The sequence below is a fragment of the Enhydra lutris genome, unplaced genomic scaffold, assembly GCF_002288905.1.
Source record: "Enhydra lutris kenyoni isolate GAN:26980312 unplaced genomic scaffold, ASM228890v2 scaffoldscaffold5, whole genome shotgun sequence".
NCBI lineage: Eukaryota > Metazoa > Chordata > Mammalia > Carnivora > Mustelidae > Enhydra > Enhydra lutris.
Genome location: NW_019154089.1, coordinates 3,008,868 through 3,035,679, shown reverse-complemented (window position 1 = coordinate 3,035,679; position 26,812 = coordinate 3,008,868). Strand labels below are relative to the sequence as shown.

Genomic DNA, 26,812 nt, shown 5'->3' with positions numbered 1-26,812 from the left:
TCTAATTTCAGAGCCATATTTTACATTTTCTACTTTATTATCCAAATGTTCTCTGGGCCACAGCCTGAACTCATTTGCTTTGGGCTAATTTGTCTGACTGAACTTCAGATGAAGAGATGCTATTGGATTCTTGCAGCAGAAGAAAATCAACAGAAGCAGAGTGGGGTCTGCGGAGGAAGAAGCCCCATCCTTGGACTGACAGCAGTGGTGTCAGTTTCCACTTCCCAGCCCTCCTTCCCACACCCAAGGCTTCTTCCGCAGCTTACCAATAGTACCTAGTGGCCCCAACTCTCCATCCCAAAGCAATCTACCAGCCATGCACACCAAGCTGGTACAGAATTCTTCAGCTTTATGTGGCTCAGGAAGAAACCGTGTTAGGAAAAGAAACTGGTTTTTGCTTTTGTTTTTGCTTTTAACTGGTCTACCAAGTTCTTTTCTCCACACTCCATCTCTCCCCAAGGAGCCAGAAGAGAATAGCTTATCTAGAGACAGTAAAGCCAACTCTTCCTTTTTTTTTTTTAATTTAAATTCAATTAATTAACATATAATGTACTGGTTTTAGAGGTAGAGGTCATTGATTCATCAGCTGCATGTAACACCCAATGCTCAATCCATCACCCAGTTAACTCCATCCCCCACTCCCCTCCCTTCCAGCAACCCTCAGTTTGTTTCCTAAGATCAAGAGTCTCTGGGGTGCCTGGGTGACTCAGTGGGTTAAAGCCTCTCCTTTCGGCTCAGGTCATGGTCCCAGGGTCCTGGGATCGAGCCCCACGTTGGGCTCTCTGCTCAGCAGGGAGCCTGCTTTCCTCTCTCTCTGCCTGCCTCTCTACCTACGTGTGATCTCTGTCAAATAAATAAAATCTTTAAAAAAAAAAAAAAAGAGTCTCTTAGGGTTTGTCTCCCTAATTTATCTTGTTTTATTTTTTCCAATCTTCCCCCATGATCCTCTGTTTTGTTTCTTAAATTCCACATATGAGTGAGATCATATGACAGTTGTCTTTCTCTGACTTATTTTGCTTAGCATAATACCCTCTAGTTCCATCCACATTGTTGCAAATGGCAAGATTTCATTCTTTTTGATAAGCCAGCCATTCTTTTTTTTTTTTTTTTAATTTATTTGACAGACAGAGATCACAAGTAGGCAGAGAGGCAGGCAGAGAGAGAGGGGAGGAAGCAGGCTCCCTGCTGAGCAGAGAGCCCGATGCGGGGCTCGATCCCAGGACCCTGGGATCATGACCTGAGCCGAAGGCAGAGGCTTTAACCCACTGAGCCACCCAGGCGCCCCAAGCCAGCCATTCTTTTAAATAACTTTTTAGTCACTTTCATCCTCCCTTTCAGGCATTCGGTTTCTCACATTTGCAGGCACTATAACACAGTACAGTGGTCCCTACACCTCCCCGCACATCAGAACCATCTGCCTAGACATCTAAAACTGTACACGTCAGGAGGTCAAAAAGGGCAGTGAAACTTCTTAGGGTTATGGAAATGTTTCACATCTTGACCGCAAGGATACTTAGATGACTGTACACAACTACTGTTTCATCAAACCAGACACTTAAAAAGGGTATATTTTATCTTACATCAAGTATATCTCAATAAATCTGGGGAAACAAAAACACTACAGAAAACAAAACAAAACAAAAAACCTCAAACCTACAGAATTGGGGCCCAAGAAGCAAGAATTTCAATGAACTTCACAGGTGACCCTTATGCACTTAGAACAATGAACAGAGCTCAAACCATCAGAATGAGAAAGACCAGGATCCAAATGTACTTACCAGAAACATGACTCTGGGCAAAACACTATTTAAGTCTCAATTTCCTCAAGTGCAAAAAGAAGACAATAATAGTACTGACCCTCAAGTGTCCTGAGGTCTCAGTAAGAAAAGTATATAGAGGACTCAGCAGACAGCGCTGCCTGCAATGAAGGCCCAGGAACCATTAGCAGCAGTTCATTTCATGGCCTATGCTGATGTTACCAAACTACAGCTCCACGAGTCTTCGGCTCTCAGGTCAAGAAGAAAGTCTTCCAAGGTACCTTGTGCCAGAAACATGGACCCAGGCCTCCCCTGGAACCATGTCCACATCGCCAATGATCCGCACTACCAACAGACCACCAAGAACTAAGCAAAACCAGAGCTAAATTAAGGCCCACCCACACCTGTATCACCAGAACCTCCCCTGAGATTCTGGACTACCTAAGGAGTAGATTTCCCCCTCAAGCTGTTCCAGCTGCCCCAGGAAGCCAGGCAGAAACTGAAAAGGAACTTGGAAGCTCAGAGAAGTCAAAAGGTAAACAGAACAGCAACTTATCCCAAGGAATACCTGGCTTCCCTCAGGACTCCTCCTCTGAAGGTGGAAGAACGCATAGTTTTAAGAGGATAATCACACATGGCACTTGGCGTCTCACTTTAAAACTTACAATGTGTTTCATGTCCCTCATCCCCTTTAACTTAAAGAGTACATGCCTTGAAAAGTAATAGCAGCTTCCAACCATGGACTATTTACTTGGGACCAGACTCTGCACTCAAGGCTTTATAGGTACCATTCTTGTTTAATCATCACAGCAAACCTATGAGAATGAGCCATTATCCCTGTTTTAAATGTGAGGTCTACAGAAACACAAGAGATTTTTGTAGATGGATTTCATACCTTGCAACTTTACTGAATTTGTTTATTTTTTAAAGATTTTATTTATTTGAGAGAGAGGGCACAGAGGGAGAGTGAGAGGGAGAAGCAGACTCCCAGCTACGCAGAGAGCCTGATGTGGGGCTCAATCCCAGGACCCCAAGATCATGACCTGAGCCACAGGTGGACACTTAACCAACTAAGTAAGCCACCCAGGCACCCCTGAATTTGTTTACAGTTTTTTTGTCAAAAAACTGACAGGCTTTAGAGTTTTCTATATATAATACCATCTCACCTGCAAATAGTGACAGTTTTACTTCTACCTTTATAATTTCAATCCCTTTTATTTCTTTTTCTTGTCTGAGTGCTATGGCAAGGACTTCCAGTACTATACTGAATAAAAGTGGTGAGAGTGGACATCCTTGTCTTCTTCCTGATCTTAGAGGAAAAGCTTTCAGCTTTTCACCACGCAGTATGATGTTAGTTGTGGGCTTGGCATTTATGGCCTCTATCATGTTTAGGTACATCTCTTCTATACATAATTCGTGGAGAGTTTTTATCATAAACGGACATTGAATTTTGGCAAATGTGTTTTCTGCATCTACTGAGATGATCATGTGATTTTTATCCTTCATTTGGTTGATGTGGGATTTAACACTGACTGATTTGCAAATACTGATCTATGTTTACAAACCGGAACAAATCCCACTTGATCACAATGTATGATCCTTTTAATGTATTGTTGACTTCAGTTTCCTAATATTTTGTTCAGTATTTTTGCATCTATGTTCATCTATGTTCTAATTTTCTTGTGGTATCCCTGTATGGTTTTAGTATCAGGGTAATTCTGCCCTCATAAAATGCATTTGGAAGACTTCCTCTGTTATAACAAACAAATTCAGTAAAGTTGCAGATAGAAAATCAATATACAAAAATCTATTGCATTTCTATATACTAATAATGAACTATCAGAAAGAGAAGTAAAAACAACTATTCCATTTACAACTGTATCTAAAAAGAAATACCTAGGAATAAATTAAACCAAGGAGGTGAAAGGCCTATATACTGAAAACCAAAAGATATTAACAAAAGCAATTTAAAAAAAGACAACAAAATGGAAAAATATTCTAGGCTAACGATTAGAAGAACTAATGTCATTAAAATGTCCATACTACCTAAAGCAATCTATAGATTCAATGCAATACCTATGAAAATTCCAATGGCATTTTTCAAAGAAATATAACAAATGATCCTAAATTTTGTGTGGAACTATCCCAAATAGGCAAAGTAATCTTGAGACAGAACAAAGGTGGAAGCATCATGCTCCCTGATTTCAAACTATCTTATAAAAGCTATAGCAATTAAAACAATATGGTATTGGCAAAAAAAAAAAAACAAAAACAAAAAACAGACACATAAACCAACATTACAGAACAGAGGGCCCAGAAATAAACTGAAGCATATATGGTCAATTAACTTAGAACAAAGAGTCAAGAATATAGAATGGGGAAAAGGACAGTCCCTTAGATAAATGGTGTAGAGAAAACTGGACAGCCACATGCAAAAGAATAAAACTGGACAATTACGGGGCGCCTGAGTGGCTCAGTGGGTTAAGGCCTCTGCCTTCAGCTTGGGTCATGGTCCCAGGGTCCTGGGATCGAGCCCCACGTCGGGCTCTCTGCTCAGCAGGGAGCCTGCTTCACTTCCTCTCTCTCTGCCTGCCTCTCTGCCTACTGTGATCTCTGTCAAATAAATAAATAAAATCTTTAAAAAAAAAAAAAAACTGGACAAGTATCTGACACCATACACAAAAAATCAACTCAAAATGGATTAAAAACTTGAACATAACCCCTAAGATAATAAAACTCCTGGAAGACAACATGACAGGTAAGATTCTTGATACAGGTGTTGGCAATGATTTTTTTTTAAATCTGACACCAGAGGCATCTGGATGGCTCAGTTGGTTGAACATCCAACTCTTGATTTCGGCTCAGGTCATGACCTCAGGGTTATGGAATCAAGCCCTCCTCAAGCTCCAGACTCTGCATGGAATCTGCCTGAGATACGCTTTCTTCCTCTCTGCCCCTCCCCCTGCACGCACACACACTCTCTCTTTCTCTCTCTCTCTCTAATATATAAAATCTTAAAAAGAACTATGACACCAATAGCAGAAATAAATGTGACTACACTATAATAAAATACTTCTGTACAGCAAAGGAAACAGTCAACAAAATAAAAAGGCAACCTACTGAGAGAAAATATTTGTAAATCATCTTTTTAGGGGCTAATACCCAAAATAAGGAGGCATTCATACAACTCAATGGCACAAAAACTAACAATCCAATTTGAGGATTCCGAGGATCTGGAAAGGATTTTTCTAAGGAAGGCATGCAAAAGCCCAAAGGGTACATGAAAAGATGCTCAACATCACTCATCATCAGGGAAATGCAAATCAAAATCATAATGAGATATCACCTCACACCTGTTAGGATGGCGAGTATCAAAAGACAAGAAATAACAAGGGTTGGTGAAAGTGGAAAAAGAGGAACCCTTATTCACTGTTGGTTGGAATGTAAATTGGTATAGACACTATGGCAAACAGTATGGATGTTCCTCAAAAAAATCAAAAATGGAACTACCATATGATCCACCAATTCTACTCCTGAAGAAAATAGAAACACTAACTCAAAAAGATATCTACATATCTGTAACCCCATGTTCAATGCACCATTATTCACAACAGCCAAGGTACAGAAAGTGTTGCTAAGTGTCCATCAATGGATGCGTGCATAAAGAAATTCTGGTATACATACATATACATACACATAATGGAATATTATTCAGCCATAAAAAATGAGATTTTGCCATTTGTGACAACATTGGTGGACCTCAAGGGCACTGTGACAAGTGAAATAAATCACATAAAGACAGATACCGTATGATCTCTCCTACATGTGAATCTAAAAACAACAACCAAAAAAACAAACAAGCAAGCTCTTAAATACAGAGAACAGATTGGTCGTTGTCAGAACCAGGAGTTGGGGGAAGGAGAAATGGGTGAAGGAGATCAACAGGTATATTTTATTTTAAAAAGTAATCAGATAAATATAAGTCCACCAGAACACACATACATACATATAACTGAGGAAACAAAGGATCTGAGAGTTAAATGACTTGACCACGGCCCCATAGGTTCGAACTCAGGTCTGCCTGATCTCAAAACCCACTACTAACTACTGCACACAGCAGGAACTACCTCCATTCTAGAGATAAGCCAACTGAGGCTGAGAGAAAAAAAAAAAGCAACTAGCTCAAGATCACCCAGGCAAGTAGGAAGCCAAGTGGGATGTGCAACCAGATTCTCAGATGCCTGGCCTAATGTCCCTTCCACCTCACCCGGAGATGGGGAACAACAGCATTTGAACCTCCTAAAGATATTAATATAGGCTGGTATCCAAAGTTTGCAAACACTTACTATTACAGAGTCTTTCACTCTAGACTCCTCTGGTCCCTTAGCTTACCAATCAGGCTTAACCAAACACTGATCTTGAGGAAACCTAGAGGCACACCACTGGACCCCAAAGTAGGGGTAAGTAGGTTTTCTTTGAAAAACCAGACCAACTATAGCAGCAAGCAGGGTGCTTCACACAGTAAGTACATGGCAAACACACATCTTTCAGGATCTTTAAAAATTCCTTCCTCTCTCAGATCGTCAACCTGCAACTGGTGCCCTCTGCTGGTAAATACATGCATGCCTTCATAACAAAAGCTAGACCTAATTACTACCCCGAATGGCTTAAAAAGGGGCGGGGGTGAAGAATATGCTCCTTCACTGAACATTGTGTTCAAGAACAAGCATTAATTCCTACTTATATCTTTTTCATAGGTAGCTGTCCTCTAGCTGCTCTTACTGTTGCTACTGTCTCCCCTCTCTGGTTCTTTCCTTTCTGGGTACAAAGAAAACTGGGCTTTTTTACATGAAAAGGTAAAATACAGATGTAACATAGTGACAAAATCAAGAATACAGTGATGTGTATGTGAATGAGGTCAGGTCTGCACAACTAGCAGATACAGAGAACAGAGGCAGGGACACGCTTAACATAATGTAAAACTCATGAGCGAGTATGTTCAAATATTGTGATCACTCTCTACAACTGCATTCCTACAATTCAGCCTCACTGACTAACTCTGTCAATGCAATGGGTGTGCCAGGGAGCTACAACACAAATCCTACATGAACAGAAGGCCGAAGAGCTTACAAGCTGGTTTGGGGAAATTACACATGAAGACATATAAATAGCGGTTTAAAAAAAAAAAAAAAGAGCAAGAAAGAGAGAAAGGTTTAAGAGAGGTAAAAAAGAGGAACTATGGGAACTCAGTGAAGGAGAACAAAACTTTCAGTTTGGGGGAGACAGGAGGAACAGAAATAAAGGTGGATGAGTAATTCTGTGGAGCTTTAAAAAAGGTATTCATAAATGTAAATAGTTGCTACTAATTTGTTTCTCATGACCTCATTTAAAATTTAAAAAATAAAACATCGGTTTAATCCTGCCACATTAATATACTTACATATTATGCCACATTCAATAATATATGTTATTAAATATCTTTATAATAAGTTTTTATTGTGGTGGAATACATATAAAACTTACTATTTTAACCAATTATAAGCGCACAGTTCAGTGCATTTACATTTACAGTGTTGTGCAACCATTACCACTAACCATCTACAGAACTTCTTCATCATTCCCAAAGGAATTCCTTTAAATGGTAACTCTCCATTCCCTCCTCACCCAAGCCCCTGGTTATCTCCATCCTTCTTTTTGTCTCCATCAATTTGCCTATTCTAGAGACCTCACAGAAGTGTAATCATTCAGTTGTCCTTCTGTGTCTGGCTTATTTCATTTAGGATAATGTTTTCAAGTTTCTCCCATATTGTAACATATATTGGAATCTCATTCTTTTTTACGGCTAAGTAATATTCCACTGCATGCATAAGCCACGTTTTGTTTATCCATTCACCTGCTGATGGACACCAGATTTTAACATTTCACCTTTTCACAGAGCACTATTTAGTAAACATTCCCTAATGTTTAATATTTATAGTTTTTAATTTCTTGCTATAGACAATATCATAATAATCATCTTTGTGCAAAAACTGTTTTCTTTGCATTTTTTTCTTAGGTTAAATTCCTAGTACTAGAGTCCTAGAGCCAAAGGATATAATTTCATGGTTCTTACTAAATATATCCACATTTGCCTTCCTCATTCATCATCTTTCCTAGCCTATGGAGAAGTTACTGTCATGTAATTTCAGCTGTCAAAGCACAAAACTGTGGTTAAAGTCAATTGCAAGGTGACAAACAGTTTTGCCAATTGAAAATAAAAGCTTTCAAGTTCATAGCTATATGGATCCAGAGATTTTTTTTTAATTTTTTAAAGATTTTATTTATTTATTTGACAGAGAGAGATCACAAGTAAGCAGAGAGGCAGGCAGAGAGAGAGAGGGGGAAGCAGGCTCCCTGCTGAGCAGAGAGCCCGATATGGGACTCGATCCCAGGATCCTGAGATCATGACCTGAGCCGAAGGCAGAGGCTTAACCCACTGAGCCACCCAGGCGCCCCTGGATCCAGAGATTTAAAGGCAACCACTGTGACTCTGAAGTCAGAAAGAAAGTCGAGATTGAGGAGAGATATGTCACGTGGGCATTTTTGCCACAATCTGCTTTTTGGGATGCAAGTCTCATCTTCCCTGTATGAAAATCTTATTACATGATCAGGACAGAATAAATTCATGGTAATATGAGGTCACTAAATCAGACCAACTTGCTACACATTTCACTGCAGAGACTTTACAAGCAAACAAAAGGTGATCCTTCTAACATACTGACATAACTGTATCTGTCATGGGATGCTACTGCTTCTAATAGTTATACTTCTTTTATCCCTAAAGAATTATTTATGGCGCCTATGTCAACAATTTCTTTCACTTAGATAATTTTAAAGACTGATAGAAGGCAGTTCTTATTATAAACTTGCTTACAGAGAATTTACATGATGGCAGGGAGTCTCCCCACACTCAATAATGCCAGAAGCTGCTCAAAACTGCTAGAAGATGCAATAATGAAAAGACCTAGAGCTTTTAGAGAAAAGAAATGAACAAAGTAGAAACTTCTCAGAAGAGCTCTCCACTTAACATAGGGCTGGCTGATCTTTGTGATAAGTTTTCCAAAACTGCACCTTCTACCCACAATGCAATGTTTTCCACTTAAATTGATTACACTTAAAAAAAAAAAAGTTGGCTTTGTCTGGTATTCCCAAGACCAACCCCACATTGAGAGACTAGCTAGAAGAAATCACAGAACTCAACACTAAGTGTTGTACTAAGAGCTAGAGTTTAAAGGTCACATGGTTAAGGATGAGTAGTCCAATCATACAGAAAAAAAGACACAGGCAGTCTGGAAGACTTCATGTATAAACTTCTTTATGCTCTCTCCCTACCATGCTCTCTCCTCTGTGGTATTTCTGCCCAAGGACTCAATACTCAATGTTTTATAGATATCCACTACCTAGCACTTATCAAAATTCCAGACTCCCAGAAGGAAAAAAAGGTGGTTAGCATAAATCAGATTGCTACACAGTCTAGACACAGTGAACCACCCTTCTCTGTTAAGAACACTACCTAAATCCAGGTGCCCCAACAAGAGCCAATCTTGTAGGCAGCCCCTCTGAAGACAGCACAGCAGCAATTAAGATTCATTTCAGCCAAAAATAATCAATCTGTCTCATATGTGTATGTATGTAGGGGGTACACAAACACAGAGAATTAAAGAAGTTGTGGGTCTTTTATACCTTCAGCCAAGATGCTCTCATTGCTTTCCTCATTAACCCTCACTGGAAGCAACTATACCAAAGGAACAGGAATTCTGTTCTAAGAGATGGAAAGCCAGAGACTCTTTTATACTTCAAGGCAGACAATAACATTCTTCTGTTCAAAACCCTGAAATGGTTCACCATTCATGTGGTCAAAGCCAAAATCCTACAACAGCTTGTAAGTGCCTACATGGTCTGGCCCGTCTGACCTCATCAGCCACTCCTTTCCTCCTCTTCCCCCATCTGCAGCCACCATGACCAACTTACTTTTCCTCAAAAACACCAGGCACAATCCCACCCCAGAGCTTCTGCTTTCCTAATCCTCTAACTAGAATGCTCTTCCGCTATGTATCTACACTGCTCACTCCCCCATTTTCTTCAAGTCTTTCCTCAAATGTCACTTTCTCTGAGAGACCCACCTAAACCACCCTATTTTAAAATGCACTCTCTTCACAAGCATCCTTACAGCACTCCCTACTCCGTTTTGTTTTTGGTTTTTGAAATCTTATTTATCTATTGTCAGAGAGAGATAGCGAGAGAGAGCGCATGCACAAGCAGAGGGAGCTGCAGGCAGAGAGGGAAGTAGACTCTCCACTGAGCAAGAAGCCCAAAGCAGGGCTTGATCCCAGGACCCCTGGGATCATGACCTGAGCAGAAGGCAGACGCTTAATGACTGGGCCACCCAGGCGTCCCAGCACTCCCTACTCAAGGTAATTTTTTCATACCGTTCACTCATCATCTTCCAACACACCATATAATTTATTATGTTTCATTGTCTCTCTCCGCTAAAATATAAACTCTACCGAGGGCAGGGATTTTTGGCTCTTGTTCACTGCTCTATTTTCAGCTGAATCATCAAGGAAAATAATCATAAATCTAACCTAACATAGTAGGAAATAGGGAGACACTAAAATTCAAACAATGTGAGAAAACTCAGGACAGGACAGTAACTTACAACAATAGCTATATCTTCTCCAAGGGTGATGGTGCCTGGGAGATCAAGTCATAAGAAAATGGGGAAAGGACTTAAAATTTTTCACTGAAGAGATAAAGGCACACTCAGAGTTACTGAGGTATTAATAAAAGGAATTATTTACAAGGGTGTGGGCACAGGAAAATCAACAATGTTTGACAAACATCTTGGGACCAGCAACAGCAAGCCTGAAGCAGCTATATGACTGAGTGTTTACCAGAACCAGAAAAGACCTAGAGCTGTAAGAGACGGCCATTGGTACAGAGTTGTGGCCACCGGAAACCTGTTTGCGGAGTATGTATATTTGGGGAGCAGGGGTACAAATATGTGCACCTTGCCTTTCTCTCACTCTTAAGATCTGCTGGTATCTCCCACTGCCTAAACCAAAAAAGGAGAAGCCAAAAAAGTACAGTTCTTTAAGAATCAAGCTCCCTTCTAGAACACAAGAAAGAGAAAGGTGGTGGGTGGGCCAGGAGGGGCAAAAAGAGAACACCCAGCACAGTAATCATTTTGTAAAGCTATCTGCAAAGACACAATACATCACTGTACTTACCAGCATCTTCAACTATGTTCCACACCTAAATCTAAATCTCTTCTCTCCATTCCCAAGCAAATCACCATCCTCCTAGTCACACAGTAATTCTGATGCAACTATTCTTCTTCCCACACACCCAGTCATTTGACAATTAAGACTTTCACAACTTCCCTCATATTCCCTATTTCCAGCACTACCTCCTTGTTCATGCTCTCATTTTCTTACTTGGTTAACATGAGCTCTCGTAACAACCTTGTCAGCTGAAACATCACTGAACTGCCATCTATTCCACTCAGTGCTACGGAGTTAATCTTTCTAAATTAACAGTCTCACTACCACTATTATTACTCAATAACCATTAGTGATTTCCACTGCCTGCCAGATAAGGTCCAAACTCCTTAGCATAGTATTCAAAGACCTTAGTTATGTGGTTCCAACTTCTTTCAATTTATTTCCCACAGATTTCCTCTACCCTTAGTACAAATTAGCCACCTGTATTTGGAAGCAAATCAAGTTTAGTGTGGAGAGTATGATCATTGGAATCAGTCAGACTTGGATTCAACTCCCAGCTCAACCATTTCCCCAGCTAGAGATCTGGGAAAAGTTACTGAATCTTTCTGAGACGCGCTTCAGCCACCTCTAAAGCAGAGGGTTAGTGAACAGATCCAGTCAGACCATGTGTAAATGTATTTTGTACAATGTTTAGCACATAGGCTCCATGTCTCTACCTATTTGTCCCTCTACCTGAAATTATCTTTTTCTCCCCAATCTTATCTATGTGGCAATTTTTTTTTTAGGTCAAATGCTTTATCTTCCACAATGCTTTTCTTGATCTTTCTTCCAACATGGAAAACACTTCTCCTCAACATTCACATTACTTATACCTTCCTTATATCAACAAATACTTAAACACTTATGGATAGCTAACATGGCTCATACCTCTCCTACTACAGTTGAAGCAAAAGTTTAGGAGGTTCTCATATCCAAGCTCATCCAACAAGGGCAAAGCCTAGTTTAAAACCAATCTCTGGGGCGCCTGGGTGGCTCAGTGGGTTAAGCTGCTGCCTTTGGCTCAGGTCATGATCTCAGGGTCCTGGGATCGAGCCCCGCATCAGGCTCTCTGCTCGGCGGGGAGCCTGCTTCCCCCTCTCTCTCTGCCTCTCCGCCTACCTGTGGTCTCTGTCAAATAAATAAATAAAATCTTAAAAAAAAAAATCTCAGGGAATGCCTGGATGGCCCAGTCGATTAAGTGTCTGCATTCAGCTCAGGTCATGATTCCAGAGTTCTGGGGTCAAGTCCTGCACTGAGGCTCTCTGCTCAGTGAGGAGCCTGCCTCTCCCCTCTGCTGCTCCCCCTACTTGTGCTGACAAATAAATAAAACCGTTAAAAAATAACAAAACCAGGGGCGCCTGGGTAGCTCAGTGGGTTAAAGCCTCTGCCTTCAGTTCAGGTCATGGTCCCAGGGTCCTGGGATCGAGCCCTGCATCCGACTCTCTGCTCGGTGGGGAGCCTGCTTCCTCCTCCTCTCTCTCTCTGCCTGCCTCTCCACCCACTTGTGATCTCTGTCAAACGAATAAATAAAATCATAAAAAAAAAAAACAACCTATCTCAGTACTGAGACTAAGCTACAGACTATATACACCTATGTCACTACTTACTCTCTTCAAGATGGCTATTCATTCACCTCGTTAACTGTGCAAATACCACATGGTTGGGGTGAAATAAAGATACACCTTTTACTAGGCAGTCACGCCTCTTATCACAGGTCATAATTTTAACATTATTATATACCAGAGAATATAGTTAAAGTCCTTTATTTTTTTTTTTAAGATTTTATTTATTTATTTGTCAGAGAGAGAGAGAGAGGGAGAGAGAGCAAGCACAGGCAGACAGAGTGGCAGGCAGAGGCAGAGGGAGAAGCAGGCTCCCTGATGAGCAAGGAGCCCGATGTGGGACTCGATCCCAGGACGCTGGGATCATGACCTGAGCCGAAGGCAGCTGCTTAACCAACTGAGCCACCAAGGCGTCCCTTAAAGTCCTTTAAAGGCATTCTTTCACTCAATCTGTTCAACAACCCTGGGACAGGTATTACTAATACTCTCTCCTTTTTAAAGACAAAGAAACTGAGGGTTTAGGCCAACTTGTTCAATGCCACAGAACTAGAAAGTGACAGGGTCAAGAATGAAATCTAGACTATTTGATGCCAAAATATATGTCCTTAAGGACTATGAAATATTAAATCAGATGCTTACTCTGAGGCAAATTATATTTGCAACATGAACATCAGAGAAAAAATGCACCTTTCACATGTTATCTAAACTAGTAACCAGTGAACGAGTAAAGTCTTAATATAATCTGAGAATGAATGCTAAATAACAATGACACACTCCAAATTGTATGGTGTTAACAATCCGAGATGATGCTGTGATGCTTAAAAGGAAAGGATCCATCATTTCCAAAGAAACTAAATTTCAATCAGAATGCAATTATTTGAAGACAGGAACCATGTTTTTCTTACTGCTATGTATCTCCAGATTCTAGATGTCTTTTGCACAAAGTTGATCAATACCTGATGAAAATGATGGCAATCACTGGGAAATAAGCATGTCATTTAAATGCTACACATCAAAGAATTTTAGTTCACATCAGGGAATTTTAAGGCAGATGATGACACAAACCTATTTCAGGTAGTTTTGTTTTGTTTTGTATTTACTTATTTAAGCAAACCAAAGTGGTAAAATAATCACAGGAGCCTAAGAGAATCTGCCTGGGAAAAAGAGGCAAGGAATACAAGTACAATACAATACAAGGAAAACAATACAAATACAAGGAAAAGAATGCCTTCCTAGGAAGGTATCTTTGTGAATCCTTTTCCTCTGTGAATACTTAATTCATCTAGCTCCAAGTGCAAGCAAAAAAGTAGGTAGAAGAAGTAGAAGACTCAACTGCCCTTCCTACTTTCTGATTCTTTTTTTAAAAGCAGCTTTCAAATATCTCCTTTTTATGATAAATGTCTTATCTAGCAGCATTTAAATTCTCCTTTAGGGATAATGTGAAGTTCACCCAAAAGCAAGTTCCAATCTCAAAGACTAATGTTCTCAAACCAGTTGTGTGCCTCTTTGAAATAAGTAATATATTCTATTTCCCAACTAAAATAATTCCACACATTATAATTAGCAAAAGACTAAATTTAAACATCGAGAACATTCACAAAGTGTTGAAGTCAAATTCAATTTGAAGCTAATAATTCATGCCCACTTATTTTTCAAATACTGCCCCCCCCCAAAATTATACAAATGTTAACTTTATTTTTAAGATGAAATGTAGAGAATATATAACCTTTCACTTATGGCAAATTCAGTTTCTTTTGTATCACAAACTGACTTAATTACTGTAAAAGTTACTTTCTAACAAAATCGTATTTTAAAATCAGCTAGTAAGTCAAAATATAAGATATTTATAAGATGAAAATGCAAGAATGGTGAGCATACTGCTAACTACAGCTTAATAAAAGGGGTCTCCCAAAGGTGAATTACACTCCTTATGGAAAAATCCTCTAGTATATGGTGATTATCATTTCCTACTTAATATTTCCACAATTTTGTATTTCTATCACTGAGTAAGTTTCACCTCTCTTAAGCTGATTTTGCTATCAATACTTAGCAAAAACCCTGAATCTTAAAATAATGCAAAATAAATAAAAATGGATGATGTGCTTTTAGGGTCTACATTGCAGTCTAATAATAGAAGTAAAAAAGGTAAAGAGCCTTTTATTTAGCAAGTTGCTTAATTCGACTTAAAAGCAATTTCCACAGTGAGAAACCTCTATTCACACACACCTGAAATACAATGGGTACAAGTTTTAAGTAGAATAAACTAGAAAAGAATAATAAACTGCCTATTTATTGTTATAAATTTCCAGACTTCAAAGTATAGTCCCTTCAGAATATAAAGGCATATTTTTTTTTAAAGATTTTATTTATTTATTTGACAGACAGAGATCACAAGTAGGCAGAGAGGCAGGCAGAGAGAGAGAGAGAGGAGGAAGCAGGGTCCCTGCGGAGCTGAGAGCCCGATGTGGGACTCGATCCCAGAACCCTGAGATCATGACCTGAGCTGAAGGCAGAGGCTTAAGCCACTGAGCCACCCAGGCACCCAAAAGGCATATTTTTAATGTAGATACATTAAATATTTAGTCAACTCTTTCTCATAAACTGAAACAAAAAGCTGGGAGGGGAAAATGACTAAATATCAGAAAAATCCTTGTAGGACTCTAGCAGATTTCTCAGAGAACTATCCATACACTAATATGGCTCTGCATTTTGGTATAATCTGTGGAATGGGGGTGGGGGGGCGCCTGGGTGGCTCAGTCAGTTAAGCATCTGCCTTCAGCTCAGGTCATGATCCTGGGGTCCTGGGATCAAGACCCATGTTGGGGCTGAGCAGGGAGCCCGTTTCTCCCTCTTCCTCTGCCCCTCCAGCTTGCTTGTGCTCTTTCTCTCACACCCTCTCAAATAAAAAATAAAATCTCTAAAAAAAAAAAAAAGCTATGGAATGGCCTTAGCCACCTCATCCACCTATTCTAAATGTCAACGCTAGTGCAGTATCTGTTCTCTAGTTTCCCTTGATCCACACAGAAAGTCACCCCTACTGCTCATATACATGTCTGAGTAAAATGCCCATACTCTATGTTGTTTAAATTCCCACCACCCAAACTAAACCGTGGGTACCTTGTGAGCAAGGGCTCATCCTTATTTACTACATTTAGCTAAGTCACGTTCAATAAATTGTTTAAAGAATTATAAAAATTTGTGCCAGGGTTTCCTCTTGAAGGCTATTACTGAATTAACTACCAAATAGGACTAAGAACTAACAGTATCAAATTAGAAAGGATTAAACCAATTAAAGTCTTTCACACCACAGGAAAAATTAGTCTAAGAAAAATAAGTTGACTTACCAAGGTTAAATAGTAAGATCTGAATCCATGTTTCAACTGGAAATTAAGATTTTGGGTATTGCCCACCTCTGATCCAGAGTAAACCTCTCCCAGCATACCCTTTCCAGGTTATTTTTTTCTCAAGAGCTTCTTGAGGAAGTAATTAGCAATTCGCTTAATTCAACTTAAAAGCAGTTTCTGCAGTGAAAAACCTCTATTCACACACACCTGAAATACGATGGTACAAGTTTTAGGTAGAATAAACTAGAAAATAATAATAAACTGCCTATTGTTATAAATTTCTAGAATTCAATGTATAGTCCCTTCAGAATATAAAGGCATGTCTTTAATGTAGATACATTAAATATTCTTTAATCAACTTTCTCATTCAAGGAAAGTTGGGAGGGAAAAATGACTAAATATCAGAAAAATCCTTGTAGGACTCTAGATTTCTCAGAGAACTATCCATACACTAGTATAATAGCTTTAGCCAGGCTCCTGTACTTGACTTTTTTCCTCTTTTATATGTTGTAAATGGCAACACAAAGCCTGCAAAAGTCTTAAATTAAAAACAGAAACTGGAAATATGCTAATCAATAAATCATGTGCATCTATGCTATAGTACACCATATAGTTATATAAGATATGTGTATAAATACAGAATATCTTTGATGTTAAAATTCATATATATGCATATGTATCTACTTATCCTACCAAAGAAAAAAATCTAGAAAACAAATTGTTAACAAAGGTTATCTCTGGGCACTGCGAGAAAACAGGAGAAATTTTTTTTCTCCTGTTTCAAGAGAAAAATGTTTAAAAAGATTTTTTTTAAATAAGCAGAAGATTCCTATTTCTTGTTCTCAGCAGCTCCGTGATCTTAGGCAAATTACTTACATTAGGTAAGCCTGTAGCTAATACAGAACAGGTAATAGTATCACCTCATACAGTTACTGAGGACTAAAATAAATGATGCACAGAATACCTCGCACAATGCAGTAGTGGAACCTTTATTTCAGACAGTAATGAAATGTCCTAAGTGATAGTGTGTAGCCATCTTATGGAAAAACTGTCAAATATTTCTGCAGTAAAAACCACTGGAGAAAACAGGAGAGGACAGCAATATGTTCCTGAAATGATAAGGCCATTTACTGTTCTATCGTGTATAATCTAGCTTTGAAAATTTTCTCTAAAATGTTTTCACTGAATTTACCCTAAGGCTTTAAAAAAGCTGCAATTAAGTATGTACCTTTCTCTGTATGTATACGAAGAACTGAAAAATACTTTTGAAACCACAAAACTGCTGCATTCTACCACATTTAACTATGCGTTAACCATCTAATCAATTAAGTACACGAGATCTGCAAGAACGTATCTGCAAGGATAATGATCACATTACTCATCAATCAAGAGAAAAAACCTCATTCCATCAAAGAGTATTTTAACTTATAGGACAACTATACTATGAAACATTTACGGTTGGCCCTCAAACAACACAGGTTTGAACTACACAGGTCCACTTAGTGATCTTTTTCTATAAATGCAGTACAATACTATAAATATCATTTTCTCTTACTAGTTTAATAATTATCTTCTCTCTAGCTTACTTTATTAGAAGAATACAATATGATACCTGTAACATACAAAATATGTGCTAATTGACTACGTTATAGCTAAAACACCCAGCTGACAGGATTAGTAGTTAAGTTTAGGGAGAGTCAAAACTTACACACAGATTTTAAACTGCATTGGGAAAGGGGGGGGGGTCATTGCCCCAACCCCCACTGTGTTCAAGGGTCAACTATATAGACAACAGAAAGGTGTATTTGTATTTCTTTGAGAATGTTATTGATATACATTAAAAATGCAAAACTATATAATCCTATTTTTTAAAAAATTAACTTAGGTGCATACCAAGAAGAGCTAGGAGAATATAAACTTATTAACGATTACCCTTGAGAAGAGGATTTGGTCATATTGGTAGAATATTTACTCACTTTTCATTTATTTTGATTTATAACCAGTATTTAACATTAGTAAATTTATTTTTAAAATACACCAGCCCCAAGACTCGATAAGATTTTTGTATTTTCTATTTCCTAGTAGTAATAATGCCGTTTTCTGTGACAATCTAAATGATAAGCAACATAACAACTTTTTAAATAACATACTGCATTGCAGAAAATACGTTTCTTAGGCTTTACCTATTCTTTCAAGGGATTCTTTATTGAAAAAAAATCTTACAATCTATTTTCACTTTTAAAAGAAAGCATGAAACAAAGGCACATCAAAATAACCTGCAAAGAGACATTAAGAAAAAAGCACTATCCTACTCTGGCTTAGAGGCAATTTTTGTTGCCCTGTTTCAGATGGAAATGAAGTAAGACCTTCTGAAACAGAATAGAAGGCATTTTTACCAGTAATCACAATCTTACACTCATTAAGTTGGTTAAAATAGGGGAGACTTACCCAAATGTTATCTTTCTAGGTAAAATCCACTGTCTAGTTGCAGTTTTACTCAAATCAATCCAACATCCAAAGGTCCACTTTTAGTCAGCAAAGATACAGGCATATAAAATTTAACAGAATGCAATTTGAGAAAAGCAAACACTTAAAGAAGCCTACAAATTAAGCGACACTGTCACTTCTGGTCTTCAGGGAAATAATCATCAATACTAAATTTTCAAGTATCCTCGAACCCTTTAACCTTGCTTAAATGTAAAAATTTATTGTGAGGCATATTTAAGAAATTATGTTCAAAAGCACTAAGTTATTGGAAGAAACATATCATTCTACAGTTATCCCTATAAACATTAACCATTTGCAAGCATCAATCTTTAAATACCTTTCAAAACATGTTCAACTAATAATTACCACTGAATTTATACTAAAAATCCTGTAAATGTAAAAGCTCTTTATAACAAGACAAAAAATGGTTTTTATTTTGATAATCTTTAAATTAGATTCAAGCATGGCATAAAATTCTATTCAGTACTGACTAGATTCTGTATCACACCCTCTCATGAATTCTTAAATTTTAAGTAAATGTTCAGATAGTTCTCATAGGTGAAAGGACTTAAAAAATTCAACTGGTGGCCCCAAAAAGAAAAAAAAAAGAAACCCTACATATCAAAAATGCTTCTATAAAAATTGACAAGAGCAATTCCAGAAAGACTAAATATCACTATGCTTTTGCCTTCACGGAATATCAGTCCAGATCACAAAAAATCTATAAAGGTAAATGCACAACAATGAAGTGTTAATATAAATGAACAGCACCTTGAGTTGCTTTTCTAATTAACAGGTAATCCTTCTACATCATTCATTTTACATTTTAGAAGTCACTATGTTAGGAATACAAAATAACAATAACCTTATCAGACTTTGGAAACCCTCCAAAAAGGGGACTATTCCAACTGACCCAGAAGAATTGGATCTTCCGCTAAAGCTGAATAAAAGGCAAGCAGAGTAATAATTATAACTTTAAGCGTATCATTTTCTGTACCTTCGAGGCACTCAAAAAATGGGACTTAACTACCAAATGAAGAAGCCCAGATGTATTATGTTTCACTAAACTAAAAAATAAATTTAAAGAGCTGTAGAACCACTTTAAGAGCAAGATTTGACTACATTTATCAATGTGCAAAAAACATCTATCCCATCTGTCACAGAGGTATACTCAAGTTATCTGTACCAAGCATCAGTTATTCTTTGTCAAAACGACTAAGCAGTCCTAATCTAGCCTCACAATCTTGACCTTTCTTCCTATCTCTTGATATGAAAGCCCCAGCAATTAAGATAAAAAACTTGGCACAAATTAGATATTAAGAAATATACATAGCAAGAACTAAGACAAAGTCAATGCTAAAATAATCTTTTACTTTAAAGCCCATTAACCTTTCTGAAGGGCTTTTGAATGCAATATTCAAGTAAAAAGTTTTACCATAACATTAAATCAAGTGTACTATATCATAAGTACTCTGAACACACCCACCAGGTTATACATACTCTCACTCAATCATGTAAAGAATTGAATTCTTTATTTGTGATATCCATAAACGTTGCTATTCTATATTTCTATCCAGGAAGGCAATTTTCTCCTATATCATTGTTTTGTTTTGTTTTTTATAAACAACAACTTGAATTCTATTGCATGAAAGGGCTACAAATATACATTTGTTAACCAAGCAGAATACACAAATATTTTGCTTTACAACTTGCACCTAAGACACCAGTACATGTAGCTGGTTCATTAGCTGTCATAGCAATTTGGGGCCATCGCCCAAGCTATGCATAGCAGTTTACATTTTCAAATCTCGTGTAGAAAGGGTAATTGTGATATGGACTGTTAACTACATTCCCATAAAGCCCATCTCAGTTACAAGTAAATGTGTAACCAAAGTCTGCACAGATTTTTGATGGCAAAACTTCTAAATCTGATGCAATTATCCTAAACAAGTTTTTTAAACAAATTGTTTCGCAGATATACTGCCATTCTGCCAGTAGATGGTGCTACAAAGGTTGGGGGAAGGATTTCCAAGAGGACAACAATTCAGCTATAGGAAAAAACGTTTAAACCTGCTCTGAAAATACAAAAATGCATTTAGTTTAAGGGTAAAATATAACCCTTATTTGTAACCATTCATTACAGACAAACCAGTAAGAGGGATGAAACTAGGCCATCTGAAAATTTTTAAACAGTTTATATGAATGAAAACACATGCTTAACACAAACTATTTCTTTTCAAACTACACAGTACATACTCTGAAGTAAATTCTCATAGAAAGAAGTGACCAACCATGTCAAGATGATAAGCAAATCGCTTGGTACAAGAGATGGATGCACAGAAACTTTAAATATTTAAAAAGCTACATCCACCACTGCAAAAGTTTTGCCTGTAAGGGATAAAATTTAACACGTCACTAGAAAGGCAACAGGAAAAAAAACAAACAAAAAAACCACCAAAGGACCTTTTGAAAGATTCTCTAAGTACACATCAAGAATTAAGAATGAACACGAAAATTTTTAAACTAATATCCCTTAAAACGGTAAGGAATGGATCCTAGAAAAAAAATGTTAGACATATACGGTCAAACACAATGATTTATTAAAAATAAAACGTAAAAATGATTTTTGTACATATGCTTCCAAATTTCAGGCATGGAATCCAAGTAGATTTCATAGAAAACGCTGTAGCCAGATATCAAGTCCTTACAACAAAGTAAACTACCCCCCCGCCCCAACCCCCGCCCAGGTTTTGCTACAGAATCAGCAAGTTCACTCCCTCCCCCCCCCCAAAAAACACAAATTAAAACAAGACATTTTGCTAGTATAAAAACGACCAAGGTCCAAGTAATAATAAAAAAATAGAGTCCATCAATGACTGTAACACAAAAATGTGTATGTGAGGCCGAGTCCATCTTCGGAGGGAGAGACAAGAGAGGTGGCAGGCAAATAGGGCAACACCCCCAAGGATAAGCAGCCTTAGAAGCGGCTCCCCCAAGGGAAAAATGGGGAAGGCGGTGGGAGAGGAAGGAACTTAGGAGTTGACCCTAGCTGGGTTGTTGAAAAGAGCTACCCCTATAGCCACTCCCAGGCATTTTTAGACTTTTTTTTTTTTTTTTAAAAGGAGCTGCCTCCATAACCACCCCCACCGCCATAGCCGCCTCTGTAAGGTCCACTGTTACTGCGACCGCCCCAGCTGCTGCCACCGCCACCGCCGCCGCCGCCTCCCTTCATGGGCCCATAGGAGGACTGGTGCTGGCTGTAGCTGCCAAAGCCGCCGAAGCCGTTACCGTAGTCGCTTCCCCCGTAGGACGAACCGCCTCCGCCGCCTCCGTAGGCATTGTAGCCACCGCCTCCGCCGCCACCGCCTCCGCCGTAACCACCGTAGCTGTTGTAACCGCCACCGCCGCCTTTAGACAGGCCGTTCTGGTCTCGACCACCGCCGCGACCCCGGCCACCCCGGCCGCCCCGGGAGGACCGGGATCCGCCTCCGCCCCCACCGGAGTGGATATCCTCCTTGGGGACGGCCTTCTTCACTTCCACGCGATGACCCTGGATCGGATGGAACTTGACAACCGCGGCCTTATCTGCCGCGTCGTGATTCTGAAAATACACGAAGCCGAAGCCACGCTTCTTGCCCGACTGCTTGTCGGCAATAATTTCGGCCTTTTCCACCGTGCCAAACTGCGAGAAATGCTCGATTAGGTCGCCCTCGGCCACGTCTCCCTTTAGGCCCCCGACAAAGAGCTTCTTAACCTTGGCGTGGGCACCGGGCCGCGCCGAATCCTCCCGGGACACCGCCCGCTTCAGCTCCACCGTGTTGCCGTCCACGGCATGGGGCGAGGCGGCCATGGCGGCATCGGCCTCCTCCACATTGGAGTAGGTCACGAAGCCGAAGCAACGAGAGCGTTTGGTCTGGGGGTTCACCACCACCACGCAGTCCGTCAGAGTCCCAAAGGCCTCAAAGTGGCCGCGCAGGCCCGACTCACTCGTCTGCACATTGAGGCCGCCGATGAATAGCTTACACAACTGGGAATTCTCCATCTCCACGGCCCGGGCCTTCCCCCCGCCCTGCGAGCTCCGAGGTTTCGCCGTCGCCGTTATCGTTGGCTAAGGCCTCTTCACAGCTTGGGCCCAGCCGTTGCTGGAGCCGCCACCGCCGGTCACCGACGGGGAAGGGAAGAAGGGAAGGGGAGGGAAGGAGGAAAAAAGGAAGGGGAAGGGAAGGGGAGAGGTGCCGGCTAGTGGGCGAGCCGAGGCGACTGGAAGACAACCAACACCACCGCTATCGCCACCGCCACCACCACCTCCGCTCCCCTATCTGGGCACCACACAAAGAGGCCGCTGAACGCGCGCGCACCCTCCCCGAGGCGTGCGTCACCGCCGACGTACGGCAGCCCAGCTCTGCCCGCCAATCCCTGCGTCGCTCTCCCTAGTCCCGCCTACCGCGCCGCAGCGCCGCTCTCGGTCACGGACTCCCCGCCCTCCGCGGTCGATTCAAGCTCTCGGCCTGCGCTGCTCCCGCCACCGCCTCTACAACGCCGCTTTCACACCCTGGCTCCCCCGTGCTCGCTGACCAGGGACTCTCCTGGCTCTCCGCGCACCTTCGCAATTCATTTCTTCCCAGCCCCGCGGCTGTTCCCAGTGTGTTGCCCCCTCCCCTTGCCGTATCCCCTCGCCCAACTCCGCAGTGGCGTTCGCGCCAGCCCCTTGAGAGACATGTGGGTTCAGCCAATCACTGCGATCCGCTCGCGCCCACTTCCGTTTTCGGCCGCCGCTGGACGGGCGCGCTCCCCGGTGCGCGCTGGCTCCGGCGCTCGGTGTGTGCAGAATCTGCCTGCTACCCAGATGCCTTACCCACCTCCCTGGGCTTGGTGGGGGGCGGGGGTTGAGCGGGGGCGCGCTGGGGGCCGTTCCCAACGGATGCGGCCTGGGGCCCCACGCGCGGGCTTTTTGAAAACTTGACTGTTGGGGTTAGGGGTCTGGGTTTTCCCGCCGCGATTCAGCCGGGTCGCTACACCTGGCATCCTCTCCGCGCCCCCCGGTCCGCACAAAGATGGAGGGTAGAGACCTAGTCGGGAAAGGCGGTTACTAACCGTTTACTGGGGGCCCGACGCGCAGTTAAACTAAAACACTGGCACGTGGCCCTGAGCAAAAGCGAGCCCGAGGCCAGGTGAAGGGCGGCGGTGTGCCACAAGCGCTTCCGATTTCCGACCGAGGCGTGGCGCGAAAGCCCCCGCCACCCTGCGGCCATCCGTGAAGCCCTTCCCGACGCCCCTCAGCCTCCCCTCTCTCACTCCCGACAGCTGGCATTTTCATTTAACTAAAGGGAACACATCGTTTTATAGGTTTACGTTACCTACGCGTTGCTTCCTTCTCAACAAGTTACCTTTCTTTAAAAGCATTTTATAACAAACCGGGGACCGAAGGAGTTAAACACAAAGACATTATACATAAGTATCAAGCAGCGCTGGTAAGTGCCTTACCGACCCTCACTTAGGTGCAAATGCAAGCAAGTTAGGTCGGCTTCCACTTACTGAACCTTTCTGTGCCAAGCAAGATTCAAGGAGCGGGACATGGTAAATACTGAAGATGAGGTGTTCCTCACTGCATCCTGGAGTATTCAGGATTGAATGGCGAAAGAGTCAGCACATGCCCTCAATCTCTGATTCAAAGGCTAGATAAAATTTCTAAAGGGACTTTACATGAGGAAAATAGGAAACAAAAACCACATAAGGTTCAAGGGACAGTAAGTAGACTAGTTTGGAGCAAGAGGTTTTTGATAGAAAATAATGGGTAATATAGGTTTAGAGTCTTGGACATTATGGAATGCCTTGAAATTTAGGTAGTCAAAATTAGTTCAAAGGCATATAGATTAAGCTTCATGGCTTGAGAACAAACTAGAGTCTGGTATTACCACCTACTAACTGTGATCATTGTATGCCTTTGAGCAAGTCACTTAACCTTCATTAAAAACTTAGCCAGTTTTATTATGTGAAACTCAAAACAACTGAACACCTCCCAACTGTGGTAAAAATTAAATGAAATCTTGTATGTAAACACAGTGCTGCTACATACTAAATGCTCAATTCAACCAACAAATATACCAGGTGCTGGGAATATGGCAATAAAGGACAGACAAAACTTTCTGGCCTCATAGAGCTTACATTCTAGAGGGGAGAAGCAGATAACAAGAATGATACACACAGCATGATAGTGGTCAGTGGGCTCCCAATTAAAGGAGGACAGTAGGATGCTATTACCTTTCTGTTACAGAAAAAAAAAAAACACAAAATTCAAGTATGTCAGAATTTGCTAACGACTGATGATACAGAATGAGGAAAACAAAAGCATTCCAGTGTTTGAAATCTGGAACACTGAAATTGTAGCCTGAAAGAACTACAAAACTAAGGAAACTATTTTGGAGGGAGTTGGGCGAGATGATAAACATAGCTGTTTAAGGTGATATGGGATATTTATAGGGCACTACTTTTCACTATGCCCAAGATTACACCTGACATGAGAGATTAGACATTAAGAAAAGTATTTTAATTTTAGGGGCACCTAGGTGGCGCAGTTAAGCATCAGACCCCATTTAAGCTCAGGTCCTGATCTCAGGGTTGTGTGACTGAGCCCTAGCTAGAGCTCCACAATGGGTATGCTTAAAATTTTCTCTCTCCCTCTCCCTCTGCCCTTCCCACCCCTCGCTCTCAAAAAACAAACAAACAAACAAACAAACAAACAAAAAACAGAAAAAAGGTTATAACAGTAAAAGATGAACTTCTGAAGGAAAGTGATTAAACCATAACTTATTTTCTCATACAAACTATAAATTCCAAACTAACAGTTTTCTTCTATATTGTTTTTTAAAAATCCTCCATACCACTTAATTGGGAATCTATTATGGGTTTAATTTCTACAGACTAGGAAAGCATCACAGAGGCATATGTCTGATTAAAAACCTTACATATAGGGGCTCTGAACTATATTAAAAAAATGCCAGTTTCCCGGGGTACCTGGGTGGCTCAGTACAGGGAAAAAAAAAAAGCACTCAAAATTGTGCATAATGCTCTCTTTCTCTTTCTAGTAAATCAATAAATATTTTTTTAAAAAGTGCTTACGTTATAAAAGGGGTTTAAGAGATGATGGGAGGTGACACAAGCATGTTTAAGAGACATTTAGGAAGCCAGGATAAATGCAAGATAATTGGGAGGTTAGATTCTTTTTGGAGATTAGATTGGTAAAGGTGGGCACAGTGAACATGGAGTATTATATAAACACTTAAATGAAGCAGTTTTCTAGCCCTCAGATCATTCAAGAAGAAAAACTTTTTTTTCCTACTTTACCTTTCAGATCACTGCCTGAGTTTGTTCCTTGGTTTTACCTTGTTTACCAGTATCTCAGCCTTCCAAAAAAAAAAAAAATTAAAATATAACTGAAATTTAGACATTTGGTTTCCATCCCTCTTACAAGCTTGATTATAGAAACCTAACTGCATGTGGTGGTTACACAACTCCTACACCTTACACACTAACGAAGGTATATTTTAGGTATATTTTACTGTACCTAAGTTATACCTAGAAAAAGAAAAAGAATGGGAAAGGAAAGGAAAAAGGATGAACTGGGGAAGAAAGGGAAAACTATGATAACCTATATTTCCAGAAAGCAGCACCTCCAATTTTTTTTTAATCAACCTTCTATGACATCCAAGAGTCTCTCTTTACAGTTAGGATTCTGGTATGTATTTAATTGTGTCCCCTCCCCAACGTTCATATGCTGAAACCTTAGCCCTCAATACTTCTGAATGTAACTATAATTGATGAGAAGGTCATTAAGAAGAGAGAGGCAAGATGGTGGAGGAGTAGCAGACTGAAATAATATCAGATCCCAAGAGTTCAGCTAGATAGGTATCAAACCATTCTGAACACCTACAATCTCAACAGGAGATATAAGAGAAGAAGAGCAGCAATTCTAGGAACAGAAAATTGACCACTTTCTGAAAGGTAGGATGTGCTGAGAAGTGAATCCAAAGCGACGGGAAGATAAACCACGGCGGGAGGGGCCGTCTCCTGGCAAGCAGCACAGCAGTGGGGCACAAAATCAGAAATTTTAGAATTCTGCTCCACTGAGGGACATTGCTTCAGAGGCTAAGCAGGGGTGGAGCCCTCACAGGGAATGTGGTCTCAAGTCCCATGGGGGTCACAGAAAGATCGGAGGTGTCTGAGTGGCAGAGCTGCCAGGTATCGGAGCGGGGAAGCTGGCTGCAAAGATGGAGCTGAAGAGTGAGCTTTCAGATCGGGGTTACCTTAAACTGTGAGCCAAGACATAGTCGGGCCACTGCTCTCCAAGCAGGGACCCCACT

The 26,812-nt window shown here is 40.5% G+C and overlaps 2 protein-coding genes across 2 annotated transcripts in view; both read right to left on the bottom strand.

Moving 5' to 3' along the window:
- LOC111140879 (kelch like family member 3) overlaps positions 1-26,812 on the bottom strand; it is a 177,599-nt gene that overhangs the window by 114,202 nt on the left and 36,585 nt on the right. The window lies entirely within an intron of this gene.
- Positions 19,968-22,995, bottom strand: LOC111140880 (heterogeneous nuclear ribonucleoprotein A0). The gene is made up of 2 exons (XM_022493121.1): positions 22,967-22,995; positions 19,968-22,757 (listed from the first exon to the last, which is right to left on the bottom strand). Exon 2 carries the CDS (start codon positions 22,492-22,494, stop codon positions 21,568-21,570), a length of 927 nt encoding a protein of 308 aa, XP_022348829.1. The 5' UTR covers positions 22,495-22,757; positions 22,967-22,995; the 3' UTR covers positions 19,968-21,567.